The sequence below is a fragment of the Saccopteryx bilineata genome, chromosome 3 (genome assembly GCF_036850765.1).
Source record: "Saccopteryx bilineata isolate mSacBil1 chromosome 3, mSacBil1_pri_phased_curated, whole genome shotgun sequence".
Taxonomy (NCBI): Eukaryota; Metazoa; Chordata; class Mammalia; order Chiroptera; family Emballonuridae; genus Saccopteryx; species Saccopteryx bilineata.
Genome location: NC_089492.1, coordinates 43,358,995 through 43,379,112, shown reverse-complemented (window position 1 = coordinate 43,379,112; position 20,118 = coordinate 43,358,995). Strand labels below are relative to the sequence as shown.

The following is a 20,118-nucleotide window of genomic DNA, read 5'->3' as shown; positions in this document are numbered from 1 at the left end:
GCCTGAATTGCCCTGAAACACAAGTCTTGCCTCTAGTGTCAAGTTTCATGCCTTGATTTCCTTTTGTGTTCTGTATTTCTCTAAGGTTTAAAGAGATGTATACATACACACACACCCAGTTTGGGTCTCCCCCAAAATATTGGATTAAGTTCATGTTAACATCATTAATTTACCAGTCAGTCTTAAGCTAGGAAAAGTTGCAATGATAAAACAGAGCTCCTTGCTTTACCTTTTTGTGAGTTTTGTTTTCTTTTGGGGGGGAGGGCAAGGAGGCTGTGTTTTTTCTTTAGGGGGGGCTCCTTGCTTTTAAGGAACTTAAAACTAGTTGGGTAGACATGTAATTACAAAACAGTGAGATGAAAGCAATACTGAGAGTATGAACAGTATTGACTATAGACCGGGAAAGCAGGAGATAGAATCTGACGTGGTTCTTGGAAAATGAGGAAGTTTACTGTAGAATGAGAAACCAGCATTGCAAAGTCAGAGTATAACTTGTTCTGCATGTAGATACATAGGCTAGAAATGAAGAGCTTTGGATGTCACCTAAGACATCTGGACTCTGGGTAGTGAGGAGCCACAAAATTTTTTGGTATAGGAATCGTATTTTTGTCTTGTAAGACAATTCTAAGTAAGCCATAAGAAAACTATGTAGTCAAAAATTAAAGTAGGAGGGAGAGAGGGAGGGGGAGGGGCACAAAGAAAACTGATAGAAGGTGACAGAGGACAATTTGACTTTGGGTGATGGGTATGCAACATAATTGAATGACAAGATAACCTGGACATGTTCTCTTTGAATATATGTACCCTGATTTATTGATGTCACCCCATTAAAATTAATAAAAATTTATTTTTTTAAAAAAAGTAAAACTACCTCAGGTAAGAAATTCAGAGAGAATGCCAAGGCTTCTAGCTTAGTCTACTAACTATACAGGGTGCTGCAAAGGTGAGTTTACAGTTGTTCATATGGAAACTACTACAGTAACAATAGAATAATACACTGTTTCACATATTCACAACTGTAAGCCTACTTTTGGCCCACCCAGTATGGTAATGTCTCTCACTGTAAAAGTGAATCTAGATCTATACTGTTCAGTATTTGTCCCTATTTACAGTTAAAGTAAAATTAAAATTTTAGTTCTTCAGTCAAAGAACATTTCAAGGGCTCAGAAGCCACATGTGGCCTTTTTAGACAGCCTAGAACAGTAAGCATTCCCATCATCTCATAAAGTTCTAGTGGACAGCTGGTCTAGAACAGAAGGTAGCTGGGAGCATAAGTACAGTTATCAGAAAAGAGTCCATAGAGAACTGGTTGAAGGGTAACCATTAATCACTGTATGTCAGATCTTTCAGAGAAAAGTCAAAAAAGGGAAACATTTTAAAAATATTACAGTACAAGCAATAAAAAAGGAGATATGAAGAATTAGGGCAACTGACACATGAAAAGTTTCATAATGGCATGCATGGAAAGTTTTAGTACAAGGTCAGTGAAAATGAAGACAAAAAAATAACTGGGTGGTTTTTGGCAAGAACAATTTCAGTGGAAGGCGAAAGCCTACTTGTAGTTTACTGAAAAATGAATTGAGAAGTAGAATATTTGAGAAAATTTTTAAGGAGTTAAGTTTTACCTTATAACTTTTAAAAATACCAAAAAATGATTGACCTTGAGCTTGTTTGCTGGGGGAGAACCAGTGTAGAAAGCTTTTGTTTGCTGGTTTGAAGTCTGGACAAAGGAAAATGCACTTTGGAAAGAATCTGAATATTTTAAAAAGATGAGGTAAAGAGTTATGGAAAAAGGGAGGAAAGTTGAAGAAATTCCCACCTTATAACTCTACCTATTAGTCTACATGTTAGAGAAATGGGGAAAGAAAAAAGATAAGGATAGGGAGGCTAAAAGTGGTTAAGATTTGGAACCATAGCTTTAAGGAAAAAGAACTGACAAGTAATGGCAATCCAGATCCTAGTGAGATTAGAATACAGAAAGTACAGTGGCTCCAGTTTCCTCTTATATAATATACTACAGTGAAGTTAAATTGATAAGAGTTAAGGTTAGGCAGAACAGAAAGAATCAAAGGTGACTTGTAGCCTTCCTGCTGGCTTGCATTATTTTGAGGGTAGGAACTTTCACATTTCCCCAGCAAATCTTTCAACTCACTGTTTCAGGACCCATCATCATTATATATAGTTCAAATATATGATACAAATTTTTAACCTTCATCTTTACAACTTAAATTTTTTGTATTTAAGTTTACAATATGTAATTGAAATTTTGTACTTGGGGAATAGGGAGGGGGTTGCTTTTTAAAAAAATCTTAAGAGGACTTCAGAATTGCTTTCTAGATTCCCATTTTTAGTATCAACTTTGTTTTCTTATCATTATAACAGGTTTTCCGAAATTCTCTGCATCCATCAGATTATTCGTCTCGTTTAGATATTGTAAGAGCAAATTCAAAGTCGCCTCTTCAGAGATCACTGTCAGCTAAGTGTGTATCTGGAACAGGACAGGTGAGCTAGAAACCATAATTTAAAAGAATTTGAGCTGCTGCCTTTGGGACTGTTCAGTACTAAAAATGTTTCCCTTAAGTCATATGACCTCATATAACTTACACTTTCTTGTCCTCTTAGGTAAAATGATATCAGATTACCCTAAGTGCAGCTCTGTTATGTCTTATATATTTTGTATACTATAACAAATATTACTCTAAAGTAGAACACTTTAGAGCAAAGGTGAAAGAGACAAGAGAATGCTAATCTAGATTTGTTTTCTGGTATAACATGAATAGATTCTGTAGTCAAAGTGAACTTAGGGTTTAAGTCCCACTACCATGAGTTAGTAGAAATTATACTTAAAAATTATACCTTTTTCTCTAAGGGACCACAAGAAAAAAAAATAGACTGTGGGTTTTATGGTCTGTCCCAACTAAGAGCAGCCATAAACAATACATTTAAAAAATCAAATGGCTGAGCTGTAATAAAACTTATTTTTGAAAAACAGGCAAACTGCCCTGGCCAGTTGGCTCAGTGGTAGAGCGTCGGCCTGGCCTGCAGAAGTCCCGGGTTCGATTCCCGGCCAGGGCACACAGGAGAAGCTCCCATCTGCTTCTCCACCCCTCCCCCTCTCCTTCCTCTCTCTCTCTCTCTCTCTCTCTCTCTTCCCCTCCCGCAGCCAGGGCTCCATTGGAGCAGAGATGGCCGGGGCGCTGGGGATGGCTCGTTGGCCTCTGCCCCAGGCGCTAGAGTGGCTCTGGTCGCAACAGAGTGACGCCCATGGTGGGCGTGCCAGGTGGATCCCGGTCGGGCGCATGCGGGAGTCTGTCTGACTGTCTCTCCCCGTTTCCAACTTCAGAAAAAAAAAAAAAAAAAGGGCAAACTGGCCATGACTGGTTGGCTCAGTGGATAGAGAGCATTGGCCTAGTGTGCAGACATCCTGGGTTTGACCCCTGGTCAGCACAGAGAAACAACCGTCTGCTTCTCTTCCCCTCCCTTTTGCCTTCTCCTCCCTCTCCCCCTTCTCTCTCCCTCTTCCCTCTCATAGCCAGTGGCTCAACTGATTCGAGAATAGGAGCCGGATGCTGAGCATAGCTCAGTTGCTCCAATCATCAGCCTCAGGCACTGAGGATAGCTCAGTTGATTAGAGCATCGGCCCTAGACGGGTTGCCAGGTGGTTCCCAGTCAGGGCACAGGTGGGAGTCTTATCTCACTATCTTCACTCCTATCACTTAAAAAAACAGGCAGACTGGCCATAGCTTGCCAACTCCTAATTCAGAGTTATGTTTTTCATATCTTGCCTTCAGAATTTATAACTGAGCAAAATATTTTCAAAATATAACTTTTAGGTAAATTTAACCAACAACCTTCTATTTGCATGTGATTCTCCTCTAAGCATTTAGTTACTGCTTTATAGTCATGCATCTCTCCCCTTAACTTAATCTTTGTGATTCCAGCATTAAATACCATACACATAAATTTAGTATTACAAATACAAAAACTGTTTTGACTATTCAGAGCTAATGTTACCTAAGTTAACATCTGTGTAGTACTTTAGAATACCTTATCCCAGGGTTTCTCAACCTCAGCATTAGAGACTTGGGCCCAGATTATGTTGGTGGTGGAGGAGGTAGTACTGCCCTGTGCATTGTGAAGATGTTGAACAGCATCACTAGTCACTACTGACAAGATGCTCGTAAGACACAAAACTGACAATGTCTCCCAGTTTTGACAACTGACAATGTCTCCAACATTGCCAAATGTCCCCTTGTAGGTACAATCACTCCTCGAAAGGTTTGAAACAAGATGACCCACGTGATAACTGTCAGGACTTTAAGTGATGAATTTAGATTATCAATTCATTCCATTTAAATCACACTATTTTTAAAGTTCAATATTTCAATTGCCTCATTGAAATATACTTGTTTTTGCCATCCCTTTGATTATTCCTATTCAAATACCTGTTTTGTGATCCAAGAATTGTTTAACCTAAAATTTGACATTCATAATATAGTGAGACTCGACTTTTTTATGAAAGTATTTTATGTTGTTGAAATACTGGTATCCAACTGGAATGATTAATTTCACATTTTTATTCAACAGATAACATGAGGGAAAAACCTTTTGACTGTTTTCTACCTTAAATTAAAATACAGTAATTCATAGGGAATTTTCATTACTAAAAATCATTATGTATGAACATTTTTCTGAAATATTTGTTCTTTATGCCCTTCACTATGAGGGCATATTTAAGATACTAAGCATGTAAAAATATTTTTAAGTTAGAATTTTTAAAAATTTGTTTTTTAACAGATGTCCACCTGTCAACTAAGAAAGGATCAACAAGCAGTAGATGATGAAGACGACGAAGACTTAGATGTAACAGAAGAAGAAAATTAATATTCTTAAGTAAACTTCACATTTTCATTTTTATCTTAAATGACTTTGAATCCATTACTAAATTATAAAACTTTATACTGGCTTGATACATTAAACCTCAAAATGACACCCTACTCGAAATGGAAAATAAAGAAAATTTATGCTAACAAAAATGAAGGCTTTAGAAAACATTACACACGAGTCATTTCAACATCTTATCTAGCAGTATGTGATCTTTTTATATAGGTTCCACTTTTTAAAAGATCATGTATTTAAAAAGTATTTCACATTAATGCACTATATATACCTAGTTGAGGCTGCAACAGTTAACTAGATGACAAAAAAGATATTTAACAATTCCACTTGCTTCTTTTAGGTTAAAGATAAAAGGTGCTTCGTCATTCTGATTAAATACAAATTCTATTCCATAAAGCCTTAATCAAAGTCTCTCCCCCTTTATTCACTTTTACTACACCCTGAAGTCTCATCATTTAATACATAAATTTACTTTTCAACAAGAGTATAATCACTTCTTGATTAAAATGGGAATCTAGAATATCAATATCAATGTTTTACAACTATATAAATAGCATCTAGTTTAGCTTTAAAAAGAAAGCCCCCTTCAGACTGATTCTGGTCTTAAACCTGCTGTCACTCAAGTTGTCATGGTACTACAACTTTTGGACCACTGTAATTTGGTAGAATGCTGCCTAAGAAAATATCATGGAAAACCGTAAATCATTAAAAATTCTATAAAAATCTTACCAAATTGTCATGTAATAAAAAGGAGTATGTAGCCACACTTATTGCTGAATATGTGAAACAATTTAATCAGAGCCTTTAAGTACGTCAGATGTTTTCGTTTCTTTAGACGGAGAATTGTACTTCTGTTATTTCATGGATCCCAGTCAGGCATATAAAAATTATGAAATTTATAAAATCATTTAGGAAAACTACAAAAAAGTTATTCATAAAAGAAAAATAGAGTTACTGAAAATTTTTTGACCTATTCATGGTTCTGTTCTTAAGAAAACACTACTTGGATAAAATTACTTCAGTGCTTTTAAAATATTCAAAACGTTTTAAAATCCTAAATAAATTTTCTTAAGAAACTGAGGATATCGTTGCATTTTTATTTTCCCAGTAAATGTAGTGTTGCAGTTAAGAAAAAAATGTTAAGGCCCTGGCCACTTGGCTCAGTGGTCGAGCGTTGGCCTGGCATGTGGAAGTCCCGGGTTCGATTCCCAGCCAGAGCACACAGGAGAAGCACCCATCTGCTTCTCCACCCCTCTCCCTCTCATTTCTCTTTATCTCTCTTCCCTTCCCACAGCCAAGGCTCCACTGGAGCAACGTTGGCCCAGGCACTGAGGATGGCTCCATGGCCTTCACCTCAAGCACTAAAATGGCTCTGGCAGAAATGGAGCAATGCCCCTGATGGGCAGAGCATCCCCCTGGTGGGCATGGCAGGTGGATCCCACTCGGGGGCATGCGAGAGTCTGTGACTGCCTCCCCCATTTCTAACTTCGGAAAAAATACAAAAATAAAAGTTACATTTCTTTTGCTGCTTACAATGGCAACTCACTTCTCTTGAACATCAGTAGCCCTATTTATAAAGTCAAAATTGTGTCTGATACATAATATAATCAGCAAATAATTCTAATATGTATGCTCTGCTTCAAAGAAATATCCTAAGAACAAAAGGAATACTACATAAAATACTTTCATCCATGTAAAATTAAGTTTCTTTTAGAGCAGACATAGGTTGGCAAACTTTTTCTTTAAAAATCAACCATTTAAAATGTAACTACCTTTAAAAATGTAAAAACCCCTTTAGGTTTCTTGTAAAAAAAAACAAGCCACCACCTTGACCAGTTACTTAGCCTACAGTTCTCCATTTCTTATGTCCAAAACAGGTTTAAAGTTATTAGTTATTGGGATTAAATGACAGTGAATTCATGATTACAGATCATAAATACACAGTACCAAATGCAGCTCAATAAATGATAGCTAACATTTAATACAAACATGGAGGTGACAGAGTCACTACCTAATAGGTGATTTATGGAATAAAGCCACTGCTCTTCACCATGTTCAGTTAAGCGATGAAAAGTACACTCCTGATTCTTACCTACCTCTTGGTTATAGGATTTAAGTTTACTTTCTACTAGACATAATCTGTATTTTCCACCTACTTCCTAGACAAAAATGTTTAAGATAATTAAAATGGTACTGGTATTAAACTAAAGAACCAATATGCCCTAGTGTACCTGATACATCTGAAAATTAAGAGAAAGTAAAAATCAGCTTTGAGATAATTACTGAAGCAGGATTTAATACACTATTCTCTTCCATGTGTTTCAAATTGATGATGTGCTGGAAAGCCGGTTCTCTACAGTGAAAAATGCCCTGATTTGTCACATTTGCCAATTTCCATAGTGTAATACTCCTACCACAGCCAATTTTGGTCCTCAACATATCACTGAAGGCAGAATTGGGAAAAGATATGAAAAAATGGCTCCTAACGAGTACAGGTCAGTTATGTATAATAAACTTATTTAAAAACCTTTTATTTTAAAAAAAGTTTAAAACTACATTAAACTAATAGATTACAGAGTAAAATTAACATATCAATTCTGTATAATACACTTTTTATTTTAAAGTTTAAAAATATATTAAACTGATTACAAAAACTAACTATTCATAGCAACTCATTAATTGTACATTTATAATCAAAATACAAAGCTTGTGTTTACTATTGTTGGCCTCTTACTGACTACCACCAAGCCACCCCAGCCTAGTTTTAGCAGTTCTACATCAAGTGATATTTCACTTTTAATCTTCCCCTTAGCTTTTATTGATATGTATTTGAGAAGTGTTTTCAAGTCTTCCATACATACCTCAAGAATGCTGATCAAATGAATCATCTATATAATCTTTCAGCATCTAAAAATTTCTTCCTATTTTTTTCACTGTACTTGGTTTTGATATTTATCATTCTCCTGGCTATAAGCTTACTAATTTGAAGAACCATACTGATATGTCTTTAAATCACTGAAGATTATTCTAAAATACATAAAGTACTAATTGGCTAAATACTGACAACATATTCTTACTTCTGCAATATCCTATTATTAAATAACAACTACCATATATAAATTCAGATTTCATACTTATTTGCTCAATGTGGGAAATCTCTGGATCACAAAATTGAAAAAACAAAATTAACTTTATTTAACTATAAAAGGCCAAAGTCTAATCATGTTTAAAATGCAAATTTTTAAATTAGAAGCCAATATACGTTAGTATCCAAAAGAAACCCTGAAATATACTTTTAAAGTTATTTTGTCTTTGATTAACAATGTTTGAGAATACTAATTTTTAGTGCTATTTTTAGAATAACAATGGAAATGTGGTTTACTCCTGAAAATATTTTTAGCATGGTCTTACTAAAATTTAAAGTACCATTTAACAAAGTAGACAAAAGTGTTAAGCGTGTGAACTGAAGTGGTGAATCTGTGTTGAAGCTGTCTCCCTTATATACTAGCTATGATTTTAAGCAAGTTTTTAACCTCTCTAATCTTATCTCATTTTGTAAGAATAGAAATAAATAATACTATATGGTTCTTACCATATTGAGATCATGCATGTAAAGCGCTTATACTTCCTAGCACATAGTAAGTACCCAATATTTGTTAGCTATTAATATAGGTATAGAAAAATCAAATTTAGTATTTGCAAAATATCTACACTAAATGTTGAATATCAAAGAAATCAGAATTCAATCTCACAAAAGTATTGTTAGATTTAGTTACTGAGTCTCTTGAAACAAAGTTTTGAAATTAAGAAGTGAGAACCTATTAAAAAATTGAAGTTATATGAATCATCAGAAAATTCTTCCTAGAAACAATATATCCAGGATCAGGTGTTCCAAGCATAAGTTCGAAAGTCTTCTTATACCTATAATTACTTTTTTTGTCTTTTAAGTATTCTGAATTAATCTTACCAGTTTGGTTGATGAGATGTTGAAAAAACCATAGAACTATACATAGCACTCTACACTAATGTTACAGAATGTTTGGTCACTCCTATCATAAATATTGTTTAATGTAGCTGTTGAAAAACTTCAGAAAAAATGTAATTGTTTTTGTCCTTTTATACAAATACAAGTGCATTAGTTGGTCTAGTCAGTTGCAATTTTTTTATTTTTATAAAACTTTTCAAGTTATGAACATGGAAACTAATAATCTCCTAACTTTTTACATAAGTAAACTTCAAGTTCACAGTATGTTCATTTTGAAGTATTTATAATTAATGGGAAGCTTAACACAGTAATATCTCAGATAAGGAAGAGGGCATTAATTCTGCAGGCAGGCAGTCAGCAATGAAAATGTTAAACCTGAACAATCAGTTACTGACCATTTCCTTATACATTTTGAGTAAAAGATGCAGAGACTACAGAATGCAAACAAAAGTGAATATAAAATTTATCCTCCCCAAGTACAGCTCTACTGTATACAGGTCTTGAGGTTTACCCATGACATCAACAAAAATTAATGCACTCAGGGAATCAGTCCTCTTCCCCACAGTCCAAAAAAAAAAAAAAAAAAAAATTGTAATTTTAATTAGAAAAGGTAACCAGCAATTTGCAAGCAAGAGAAAACGACTTACATTCTATTACTTACATTTGTTCTAGTCACATGTCAAATTTAAAATGTTTCATTAGATAATTAAACACTTTTTAAAAAAAAACATTTTTACTGCATCAATACTGGGGGTAACTCCGAATTCAGAAATGCCCTCTAGAGCAAAATTAACCGAACTTTGCGCGGCCCAACTGGTCTATCATTTAGATCTTTAATAGCAGCCATAGCTTCATTGTAGTTTATCATAGCAACAATGGCTTCCCCTGTAGGTAATCCTTGCTCATTATACTGCATCCTAACTGAATCTGGTATGACTCTATAACCATGGAAAAAGTCAAGAATCTCATTAACATTAGCTTTAAATGGAAGATTCATTATCTTAATAGGTGTTATTCTACCTGAACTACAATTTAATTTTGGATCAGGCATAAATCTACCCTCAGGAAAACTTCCCACATTACGCTTTCCAAAATCAAACCTGCCACCTTCTGGGCGACCAAAATTCATAAAAGAGCGATGACTTCTAAAATCATTATTTAAGCTCCTAAACTCCTCACCAGGCTGTCTAAAATGGTCAGGGAGTCTCGAGTCCTCCGGAGCTTCCCTGAGGTCGTCCACCGGGAGCCGCCGTAAGTCCTCATCAGAAGGGCATCTCATCTCTTCCCCCTGCGGCCTCCTGAAGTCCTCTCCAGGGCTCCTCAAGTCTTTATCCGGAAGGCGCCTGAGATCGACATCCGGCGGGTGCCTGAACCCTTCCTCCAGCGGGTGCCGGAAATGCTCCTGGGGGTGTCGTCGGAAACGCTCCTGGAGCGGCCGCCGGAAGTGCTCTGGGGGCAGCCGCCTGGAGTCCTCCTCAGGGAGCCACCGGAAGTCCTCCTTAGGTCGTCGCCTCCACTCCCCCTGGGGAAGCCGCTTGAAGTCATCCTCAGGCAGCCGTCTCCAATCCTCATCAGAGGGCCGTCTGAACTCTCCCTCGGGATGTTGCCTCCAGTCCTCCTCTGGAAGCCGCCTCCAGTTCTCCTCAGATCGCCTAAAGTCCTCCTTGGGAGGCTGCCTGAAATCCTCCTCAGGTGGCCGCCTCCAGTCCTCCTCCCGAGGGTGCCTGAAATCCTCTTCCCGACGGTATCTGAAATCCTCCCATGGGCACCTGAAGTCCTCCTCAGAAGGCCTCCGGAAATGTACCTCCCGAGGGTGCCTGAAGTCTTCCGGGGTGCACCTGAAGTCCTCTGGGGAACGCCTAAAGTCTTCCGTAGGACACCTGTCAGGCTGTTGGAAATCCCCCTCGGGATGCTTGAAATGGTCCAGTTGCCTCAAGTCCTCTTGCCGATTCCTCAAGTTTTCAGAAAGGCCTACTGAGTATATTGGTGGGTCATCTGAGTCAAATGAATGGGAAGGGTCATCTCTATCCAATGACTGTGAATGATCTTGCCTTCTCTTACTGGACAGCAAGGAAAAATTTACACCAAACTCCTGCATTTGTGCCTCAGATATAAGTCTTAATAATACCTCTGTCCCCAAAAATCTTCGACGATTTAAACTTTCAGCTTTCATGGCCTGTTCCTCTGATCTGAATTTCACCAATGCTTCTCCCAGACCAACTCCTTTGTCATCATGAAGCAAGTAAATGTCATCCTCAGCAAGAGAAAAGTCTGCAAAGAACTTCTGCACTTCAACTTTTGTAATATCAAATGGAAAATTTCTTATATATATGCACAGTTTTTGGCCAGAGGAGCCTTCTTGAGAGTATTTTTGTGAAACACGTCCAAGCCTCTCTTTCTCTATTGATGCTGGTCTTTTCTTTTCATAACATTCAATAAACTTCAGCATTTGTTTTCTAGAAACAGGATCAACAAGAACTGGACGATACTGTAAAACAGTCTTATGTAAACTCAGAGCAGTATTATAGTCTTTTAGAGTCTTGAACATCACAAAGGCATATCTTGTTCTTCTTTCATCTCTATATAAAAACTTAATCTGTTCATTAGTCAGATCAGTATCTCTAAAGAAATTTCTTAAATCTCTTTTGTTAATACTTAGAGATAAATTTTTTAAGTGAACATAAAATCCAAGAGGGGAACGAGAACGTGTTCTTCTGGGAGATTTTGAATAAGATCGTTTTCGAAAATGTCTGTCATTTATTCCTCTTGGTGGAGAATGTTCTCCAGTTCTCGCAGGAATGTCACCCTCCTTAATTGCACTACCACCAGACTCAATCCACTGTTGTTCTGAGCCTTGCATTACTTCTATAAATCTGGAACCCATAAAACTTCTATGACATTTAAGACCTCCTGAAGCATCAATACACGAAGCAAATTTTACTATGGCATCACCATTATTTCGGCCATCATGATGTTTTAAGAAAATTACTCCATCCACACACAAACCAGAGAAAAAGACACGTACATCATCTTCATTTACTAAGTAAGGCAAACCTCGTAGAAACAAGTAAGGATTCTCTGCCTTCAATGGCCGTGTCTTTCTTGGCCTTAAATCACCATGTCCTGTACCATTAGTATGAAACCCAGTATCTTGATTAATCGGCGAGCCATATCCAGAATTACTTGCTTCTTCTTTAATACCCTCAACAAAATTAGATAAGCAGCCAACCCCTGATGCCCTAGATCCTGGTCGCTCTCTTCCTACATGACCAGTTCTTTTCATTTCTATAGTCTTCTGCATTTCTGCCTTACTGCTAAGAGCGAGCTCTACAGACGAATCCTTGATAAACCCTCCTGAACGACTTATGGCACGTCTTGCATCTTCATCAGTTGCAAAAATAATAAAAGCCTCCCCAATTTCCCCTCCAATTATATGCACTCCTCCATCAGGAATAGTCAATCCCGTGAAAAAGTGACGAATATCCACAGGCCCCGCAATAAAAGGAAGCCCCAGTAAACGGATGACTACAGCCATGCTGAGCTCAAATCACAGCAATAATGACCTGCAGACAAAAAGGCACACATAATAGCAAGTCTTACTTTTGCAGTACCTTAATTCCACACTATGTTTAATAATTACTTGTTTCCTACCTTCTTCAGTATTTATAAATGAAAACAAAATATAAGTTCATAAAAATACTGATTGTTTCTAATTCTTTTTTTTAAAAAAAGGAATAAACTTCCTCTATCTAAACATACAAATAAACCACCTACTTTGAAGATATATATATTTTCATACTGCCTATCCTATATAGTATAAACATCAAAAATGTCAAATCTCTGTAAGTATGCCAAGTGCTACTTTACAAGACCAAACTATTTTCAGACTCATTAGAAAACATATCTTCTATTGACACATGAGAACTTTGTGGACTACATTTTACCACGATGAATTTTACATATTTATAAAAGCCAACTGCAATCAGTATATAATTTTTGCTCATGATAATAAATTGCTTACCACTAGTATATCTCTGGCCAGACATAAAGTACACAAGCCATGGGTACCTAAGATGTATTATTCTACTTTAATGAGCTCTGGATATCTTACCTTTTTTTTTTTTTAATTTCTTGGAGACCTGCTAATTCTGTAAAAGCAACTTAACTGTGGAAAGAAAATGAAATATAATTAATCCCAGGACCCTGTAATTGATCTTAACGCCAGATTAGGATATTCACTTCAGAATGACCTATTAAAAAAGTGAAGCAATATAAGGAACAACATCTATGGACATTACAAGGTGCTCTTCTTTGTTCCAAGAGGAAATGAATCATTCTTTAGCAAAAAAGAGGTACAAAGTCCTAGTAGATACCTGCAAATTATTTAAAAACAAAAAACTTTCTATAGCCTGACCTGTGGTGGCACAGTGGATAAAGCGTCAACCTGGAAATGCTGAGGTCGCCGGTTCAAAACCCTGGGCTTGCCTGATCAAGGCACATATGGGAGTTGATGCTTCCAGCTCCTCCTCACTTCTCTCTCTCTGTCTCTCTCTCCTCTCTCTCTCTCCTCTCTAAAAAAATGAATAAATAAAATAAAATTAAAAAAAAAAAAACTTTCTATAAACTAAACTTGACTGGAAATAGTACAAATAAAGGGGGTAATGGAAATGGTATATATTTTAAATGGAGTGTTAGTTACATGGATGTATAAATTTAACAAGGCTTAATGAATTCTATCTTTAAGGTCTGTGCATTTCACTGTATATAAATTTTACACCCACTTAAAGAAAAGACAACTGCTCCACAAGAAAAGTGACAATTTTAAAACACCACAAAAATTCCAAACAACATTCTATCTCTTCCAACAATGAAAAAACCAAACACTTTAACTCATTATTATGTCTGATTCTCTTGCAATTCTCTTCCCTTTGAAAACGTTAAGATCAGATTAAAGGCAACCAACCATTCAAAATGATAAAATGAACAAAACACTAACATTTCAAATTCAAAAACCAATTTTTAAGGCAAAATCCAAACAATGGCTATCCTCAGGATGCAATTTTAAGTTCTATGTATACAGCTCATACTTCCAAACATGGAACCAAATATAATTAAAGCAAATACTGAAACATCCCTAAAATCAAAAATCTCAACTACTACCACTCCTTATCTTAAACTCAACTACTACTACTTTAATTCCTATAAGAATTACTATTAAAATTCATCTCAAGCCAAACAGAAAATGTTCAGATATATACTGTATCTCCTTCAGCTAGTAAGTTTACTCCATTCCAAAACAAGTGTCCTGGGTATAAATGGAGAAATCCAAATGACAATATAGAAAAGTAAAAATAAAAATACATTAATTTGGAATGTTTGGGGATAATCAATATTAACTACTGAAAAATCTCAATTTAGTGTTTAAGGAAATTCCTATCTAATACTTTCAGAGATTCCCAAACCAACAATATTTAATGTAGTCTTTCTAAGTAAGTTTTTAAGACCTACAGCTAGTGCTCAACTTACGACCACGACAGACCAGTAGTAACACGATTTGGTCTTAAGTTGGGTAGGCTATATGTACAGTACTGTAAAATGATGTTATAAAAATCTTTAAGTCATATTTTATAATTTTCTTTCATTATTGTTATATATCATAATTTTCTTTGTTCATTTTATGCCATTTGTATCATCTCTACACCATTTTGTAGTGCTACCAGAAGCTGGTCCGCACTGTCGTAGGCCCAGCTGGGCAATGCTTGCGCTGCCAGACGCGGAGCAGTCGTGGCTAGCGATTGTGGTCGTAAAGTCAAATGGTTGTAAGTTGCATAGGTCCTAAGTCAATCAATACCTGTACTAAATTAATGATTATAAATTTGTTTTTAGTGTGCAAATAAATGTTGCTTTAATTCAGTATTTACATTTAAATACCACTATTCCACAACATGGAGTCTGAAGACATATTCTTTGAGGTTTGCAAGGTTTGTTTTCCTTTGAAAAGAGTCCACAGAATAAACTTTCTAAACTACAGGCTAAAATAAAAGATATCAAGGAATTACTTAGCACATTCTACATCTTAATCATCAATATCAAGTTGGTATTAAATATACTGATAAGATTTACTATTAAAATATTTCTATGGTATGGCAGGGTAGGCATATGGGAAGTCTCTATACCTTTTGCTCAATATTGCTGTGCACCTAAAACCTACTCTAAAAGTCTATTTAGAAGAAAAATTGCACAGCAACAAAAAAACTGAGTATAACCTCATTTCTTCAACAAACATTCACACCAGCATTTCAACAAAAACCATAATTGGCTTCTGGAATAGCTGTACCCATTCAAGTTCTAAAACTTCTTAAGCATACTGACTTAGCTCCTTTTCTACTTTTAAAATATTTTAGAAAGCAGTGTAAGATACACATCATTTGTCCCTCCCAATTTTTTTTAAAGGGATTTTACCCTGAGAACAGAAATCTACAAGAAAAGCTAGGGATGTTTCAAGGAATGCCAAATTCAAAAGACTTCTAGCAATTTATCCCTAACTTAAAAAAAAATTATTTTAACTAGTTCTATAAATGCAAACCCATCAATTCCAGTTCAAGCAGACTATATAAATTATTTGTTTCATTTGCCACTGTTAAATATAACTAATACTTTAACTTTCTGCCCTTGAGATACTAAGGTAATGTACCATTTGCCCCTCTACAATAACACAGGAGACCACCTATAAGGGACCAGTACTCAAAATGAGCACTCTTCCATGGGTTGCCAAGTAATTTCCTTAAGCAAATTTTCCAGAATGTCTATTCTTAGAATATTACACAAAAAGCAAAACACAAAATAATCTAAAGCACTTAAAAATTTTCTACTTATAAATGCAACAAGTATTTTTTTGTGACTGTTGATTTAAAGACAGTGATTGATTAGAACTTCTAAACTATGGAAAGAAGAAAATCAGAACTTCTATCCTAAGAAAAGAAGGAAATGGGTCCTTAAAGAACATTTAGGTGCAAGTCACTGAAATTAATAAACTCATTCTAAACCCAATTTGCTGCCATTTTAATTCAACAATTCATCCCTTGATCACACTATCACTAAACAATAGGAAATGTGCATCTTCCAATCAAGCCCCCCCCCCCCAGAGGGAAACTGGAGGAAGGTTAAATTTAAATAGGTCTTACTTCAGATCCATTTCATTTTAACTAGCGAATAAAAACAAGTCAAACACGGTGAGGGACCAAAAAATGTGACAATTTCTTAAAACCCAACTTTATGAAGCACATTCAAACTCTAAACGCATGAGTTTCCCCTGTAGAAAATAACCTCCCCCTCCCCCCCGTCCACAAATATTCTTTAGGATGACCCCTTTTATCCTCTTACAATGTAGATGATTAAAATAAAAACCAAAGGCATGAAGATCCATTGCCATAGTCCCTAATACGCACTATAAATGAAGACGATTCCACAGGGCACAAGATTTCACAAAACATCCATCAATCTTCAAATGAGGATCCTCTGAAGGCATCGCTTCTCTAGCTCAACGCCTTGGTCAATACGTACGCTGAAGGGTAAGCTTCCTTTTTTTCAGGCCAGGCCAAAGTTACTACGTGCAATCCGATGCTGTCGCCAGACCTTCTGACAAAATCAGCTTTCAAATTAACCTGCACCGCCCAACCTCCGTGCCTTTGCCTACGGGTGGGAAGGGCAAACGTTCCACCCTAACTCACCATAGGGTAAAATAAACTCACAAATCCAACTAAAACACTTTGACCCCTCTCAAGCTCCACGAGCCGGCCTTCAGCGCTTTCCTGCTACCAGTGACTATACGATGACATAGCAAAGAAAAAAATTACCTATGAAATCCCTCGAGATCTCCACTTTTAAGAAGACTGGGAAGCGCAAACACAACAGCACAGGAAGGCTGACCGGAGAGTCAGTGTTTAGCAAAAAATGAGGGTGCCCTAACGGCAGGAGCTACGCTAGGTCCTGGCACGGCTCCCGGCCCCGCCTTTCCCAGTTCTGCCATCCCGGCCGCCAACCCCTCCCCACCCCCCGGCGCCTCCAGGGTAACTGCTTTGCACTTGGCAATAAACACACACCACTGCTGCCGAGTCGGACACACAAGCCGGGGACGGGGTGCACTCGTCGCAGCAGCCTCCCCAGAAGAAGTAGAGAAAGACCTCACTGAGCCTAGAAGATGGCGCCCACTCTCCCCTCCGCTTCGGACAAACGGACGTAGTTTGCCCATGCGCTCTCCAGGCGTAACCCACCACCCCTAAGCCCCGGCCAGGTTTGCGCACGCTCCCTGACGCTCACCCGCTTCCTGTTGTCGGGTGTAAGGAAGGCGCCCGCCTGCCCAAGCCCGTCCGAGCCCGCCCTTTTTTTTCCTGAGCCTCTGCGCATGCTCAGATTCCAACCAACCCGTGAACCTCACCTAGGAAGGGAGAAATTCGTCACGGAACTACGACATTAACCGTTAGCTGTAATGAGAAACTTCAATAAAGAACTGCTTTAGTACACTGCACAGATGTTCGTGATTTCCAGGAGTTAAGGAAAGGGATGTAAAAGCAGAGAAAAGTTGGCGACTTCTTTTTCCTGACAGTGCTGCTGTTACTGTGTGGTGTAAGCATCTTCAAAAAGGATCTTTGTAAACTAAAAGACCACAAAATGTTAGTTTTACTACCTTAGATAAGCAAACACCCGAGAGGCTTAATAAGTGCATGCTTATTCAATTTTATTGACATTAAACTTTTATGTCGGCATTTGTTGTTCCTGGCTTATGGTGTTTTGAAACAGAACAAATAGGCCGATCAAGACAGTTGGGAAGTGAAAAGCACAAGTATAGGCATTTTCTGTAATGCCCGCTCTGGATTAGCTGGTGAAACACTTTGTCTTTGATTTGATTTTATTATTTACAAATAACAAAGCAGCCCACCACGTTCATAACTACATATGCATTTAGTAGTTGATTCAAAGCTCACTTAGAAAGCAAAAACCACATCTTTTTTTTTTTTTTTTCTTTTTTTTCATTTTTCTGAAGCTGGAAACAGGGAGAGACAGTCAGACAGACTCCCGCATGCGCCCGACCGGGATCCACCCGGCACGCCCACCAGGGGCGACGCTCTGCCCACCAGGGGGTGATGCTCTGCCCATCCTGGGCGTCGCCATGTTGCAACCAGAGCCACTCTAGCGCCTGGGGCAGAGGCCACAGAGCCATCCCCAGCGCCCGGGCCATCTTTGCTCCAATGGAGCCTTGGCTGCGGGAGGGGAAGAGAGAGACAGAGAGGAAAGCGCGGCGGAGGGGTGGAGAAGCAAATGGGCGCTTCTCCTGTGTGCCCTGGCCGGGAATTGAACCCTGGTCCTCCGCACGCTAGGCCAACGCTCTACCGCTGAGCCAACCGGCCAGGGCGCAAAAACCACATCTTGAAAGTAGTTACAGATGAGAAAAGAAATGAGTTTTCAATCTCTCAGTGCAAAATACACATTCTTTAATTTAATGATATGATTGTGAGAAAGAAGAGGTAGTTTAACAAATGAAAAACAGGAGGTTCCTGGGGTGAAAGCCACCATTTACTAACCTGGGCAAATTACTTAGCTTCTTTATGCCTGTTTCCTCATTTGCAAAATGGAAATAATAATAGTATGTACCTCTTAAGAGTTGCTGAAAATGTTGAAAGACTCTCTAGTTCTCTCTCACTATACACTATACACACATAAACACAGATAAGTAAATATGTATCTGAGACTATATAGGTATTAGTAACTTGTTTCAACTGCCAAGTTGATCCATAGACAAGCCCTTGGGAAGCTAGGCTCATTGACTAGGTAGCATTTACCTTGATAATTTTAACCTCAGTCCAGGGTTTGGTCCAGGCCTGGCAAGCTCAGGAACCAGAACTTGAAAGCTAACATTTATCGAGGGTTCATTGTACGCCAGGTCCTGTGCATTATCTCATTCCTTTGTTTTTTGTTTTTAGATGCAAGGACTTTTAATTAAATAAGCATAGTTAGGACCAAAAAGATAAAGTGGACACTGCCAACTTATCTTCAGCACTTCCCTTTATTTCCTTTTTTTTTTTCTTTTTTTAAGTGAAAAGAGGAGAAATAGTGAGACAGATTCCCACATGCACCCCTACTGGGATCCACCCAGCAACCCTGGTCTGGGGTGGATGCTCCAATCAACTGAGCTATTTTTAGCACCTGAGGCTGATGTGATGGACCAACCAAGCTATCCTCAACACTGGAGCCCACACTGGAACCAATCGAACCACTGGCTGCAGGAGCAGGAAGAGGAAGGGAAGTGGGAGAAGAAGGGAGAGAGAAGCAGATGGTCGCTTCTCTTGTGTGCCCTGACTGTGAATCAAACTTAGATGTTCATATGCAGGTCTGATGCTCTAGCCACTGAGCAAACCAGCCAGGGCCCAGGCCTTGCCTTTTAACAGGCCGATCAACACAACTTGAAACACAAGTGAGTTGCTATTCTAAGAGACAGTAAAAGAATTTCCTCAGTATTTAAACATATTACTATAAGCAGTTATATAAATCTAAATATGAAACCAATCACATACAGGTTTTGAGATGGTATTTACTATCCCTGAAAAATTGAACATTACTAATCAAGTCCAATTGTATTTTTATTTTTATTTTTTTCCAATTGTATTTTTAAAAGGGGAAAACAATGATAGCACTTGCTGAACCAAAATCACTATCAAAGTTTAAAAAGTTGATCATATTCATTTAATTACAAACAAATCTTATTTAAATCAGGACTGTCAAAAAAATGTTCTATCAGCCATTCATGATCTGAATTCTGGTGTATTAAATCAATTTAAATATAATACACATTCTAAAAAGTCATGAAACATTTCTGTTTTATATAAATAAGGCAGTGGCCAATTATTACTCACTAGTAGCTTTTAAGTGTGCTCTTTCTGCACTATTCTTCCTTCTTCTTCTTTTTCCAAATGAGAGGAGGGGAGATAGAGAGACAGACTCCCATGTGTGTGCCAATTGGGATCTACCCAGCAATCCCTGTCTGGGCCAATGTTCCGCCCATCTGCTAATAAAGATCATTTTTAATCCAGGAGTGTACTTCTGGGAATTCTCCAAATACTCCATCAGTGTATTCTCTCTCTAGGTGATGCCTTTGTTCTTTTTTTCTTTTTTATTTAAGAAATCTTTTTAATGTCTATTTTATTGATTTTAGAGAGAGAGGAAAAGGGGGGGGAGAG

General features: G+C 37.6%; 2 protein-coding genes across 9 annotated transcripts in view; one reads left to right on the top strand and one right to left on the bottom strand.

Moving 5' to 3' along the window:
• Positions 1–9,441, top strand: part of CIBAR1 (CBY1 interacting BAR domain containing 1) — a 34,297-nt gene extending 24,856 nt beyond the window's left edge. For both annotated transcript variants that reach the window (XM_066266077.1, XM_066266078.1), the window contains 2 exons: positions 2,383–2,502; positions 4,798–9,441. In XM_066266077.1, coding sequence (XP_066122174.1) covers positions 2,383–2,502; positions 4,798–4,884 — 207 coding nt within the window. In that variant the 3' untranslated portion in view covers positions 4,885–9,441. The remainder of the gene's footprint in view (positions 1–2,382; positions 2,503–4,797) is intronic.
• RBM12B (RNA binding motif protein 12B) lies at positions 9,039–17,227 on the bottom strand. Of its 7 annotated transcripts, none has more exons than XM_066266073.1 (4): positions 16,987–17,189; positions 16,333–16,519; positions 12,996–13,049; positions 9,039–12,447 (listed from the first exon to the last, which is right to left on the bottom strand). In XM_066266073.1, exon 4 carries the CDS (start codon positions 12,417–12,419, stop codon positions 9,663–9,665), a length of 2,757 nt encoding a protein of 918 aa, XP_066122170.1. In that variant the 5' UTR covers positions 12,420–12,447; positions 12,996–13,049; positions 16,333–16,519; positions 16,987–17,189; the 3' UTR covers positions 9,039–9,662. The 7 variants fall into 7 exon arrangements, with proteins under 7 accessions (XP_066122170.1, XP_066122167.1, XP_066122169.1 ...); XM_066266070.1 differs by lacking the exon at positions 16,333–16,519 and adding an exon at positions 13,299–13,455; XM_066266072.1 differs by lacking the exons at positions 16,333–16,519; positions 16,987–17,189 and adding exons at positions 13,299–13,455; positions 16,741–16,974.
• Positions 17,228–20,118: the final 2,891 nt, after the last annotated feature.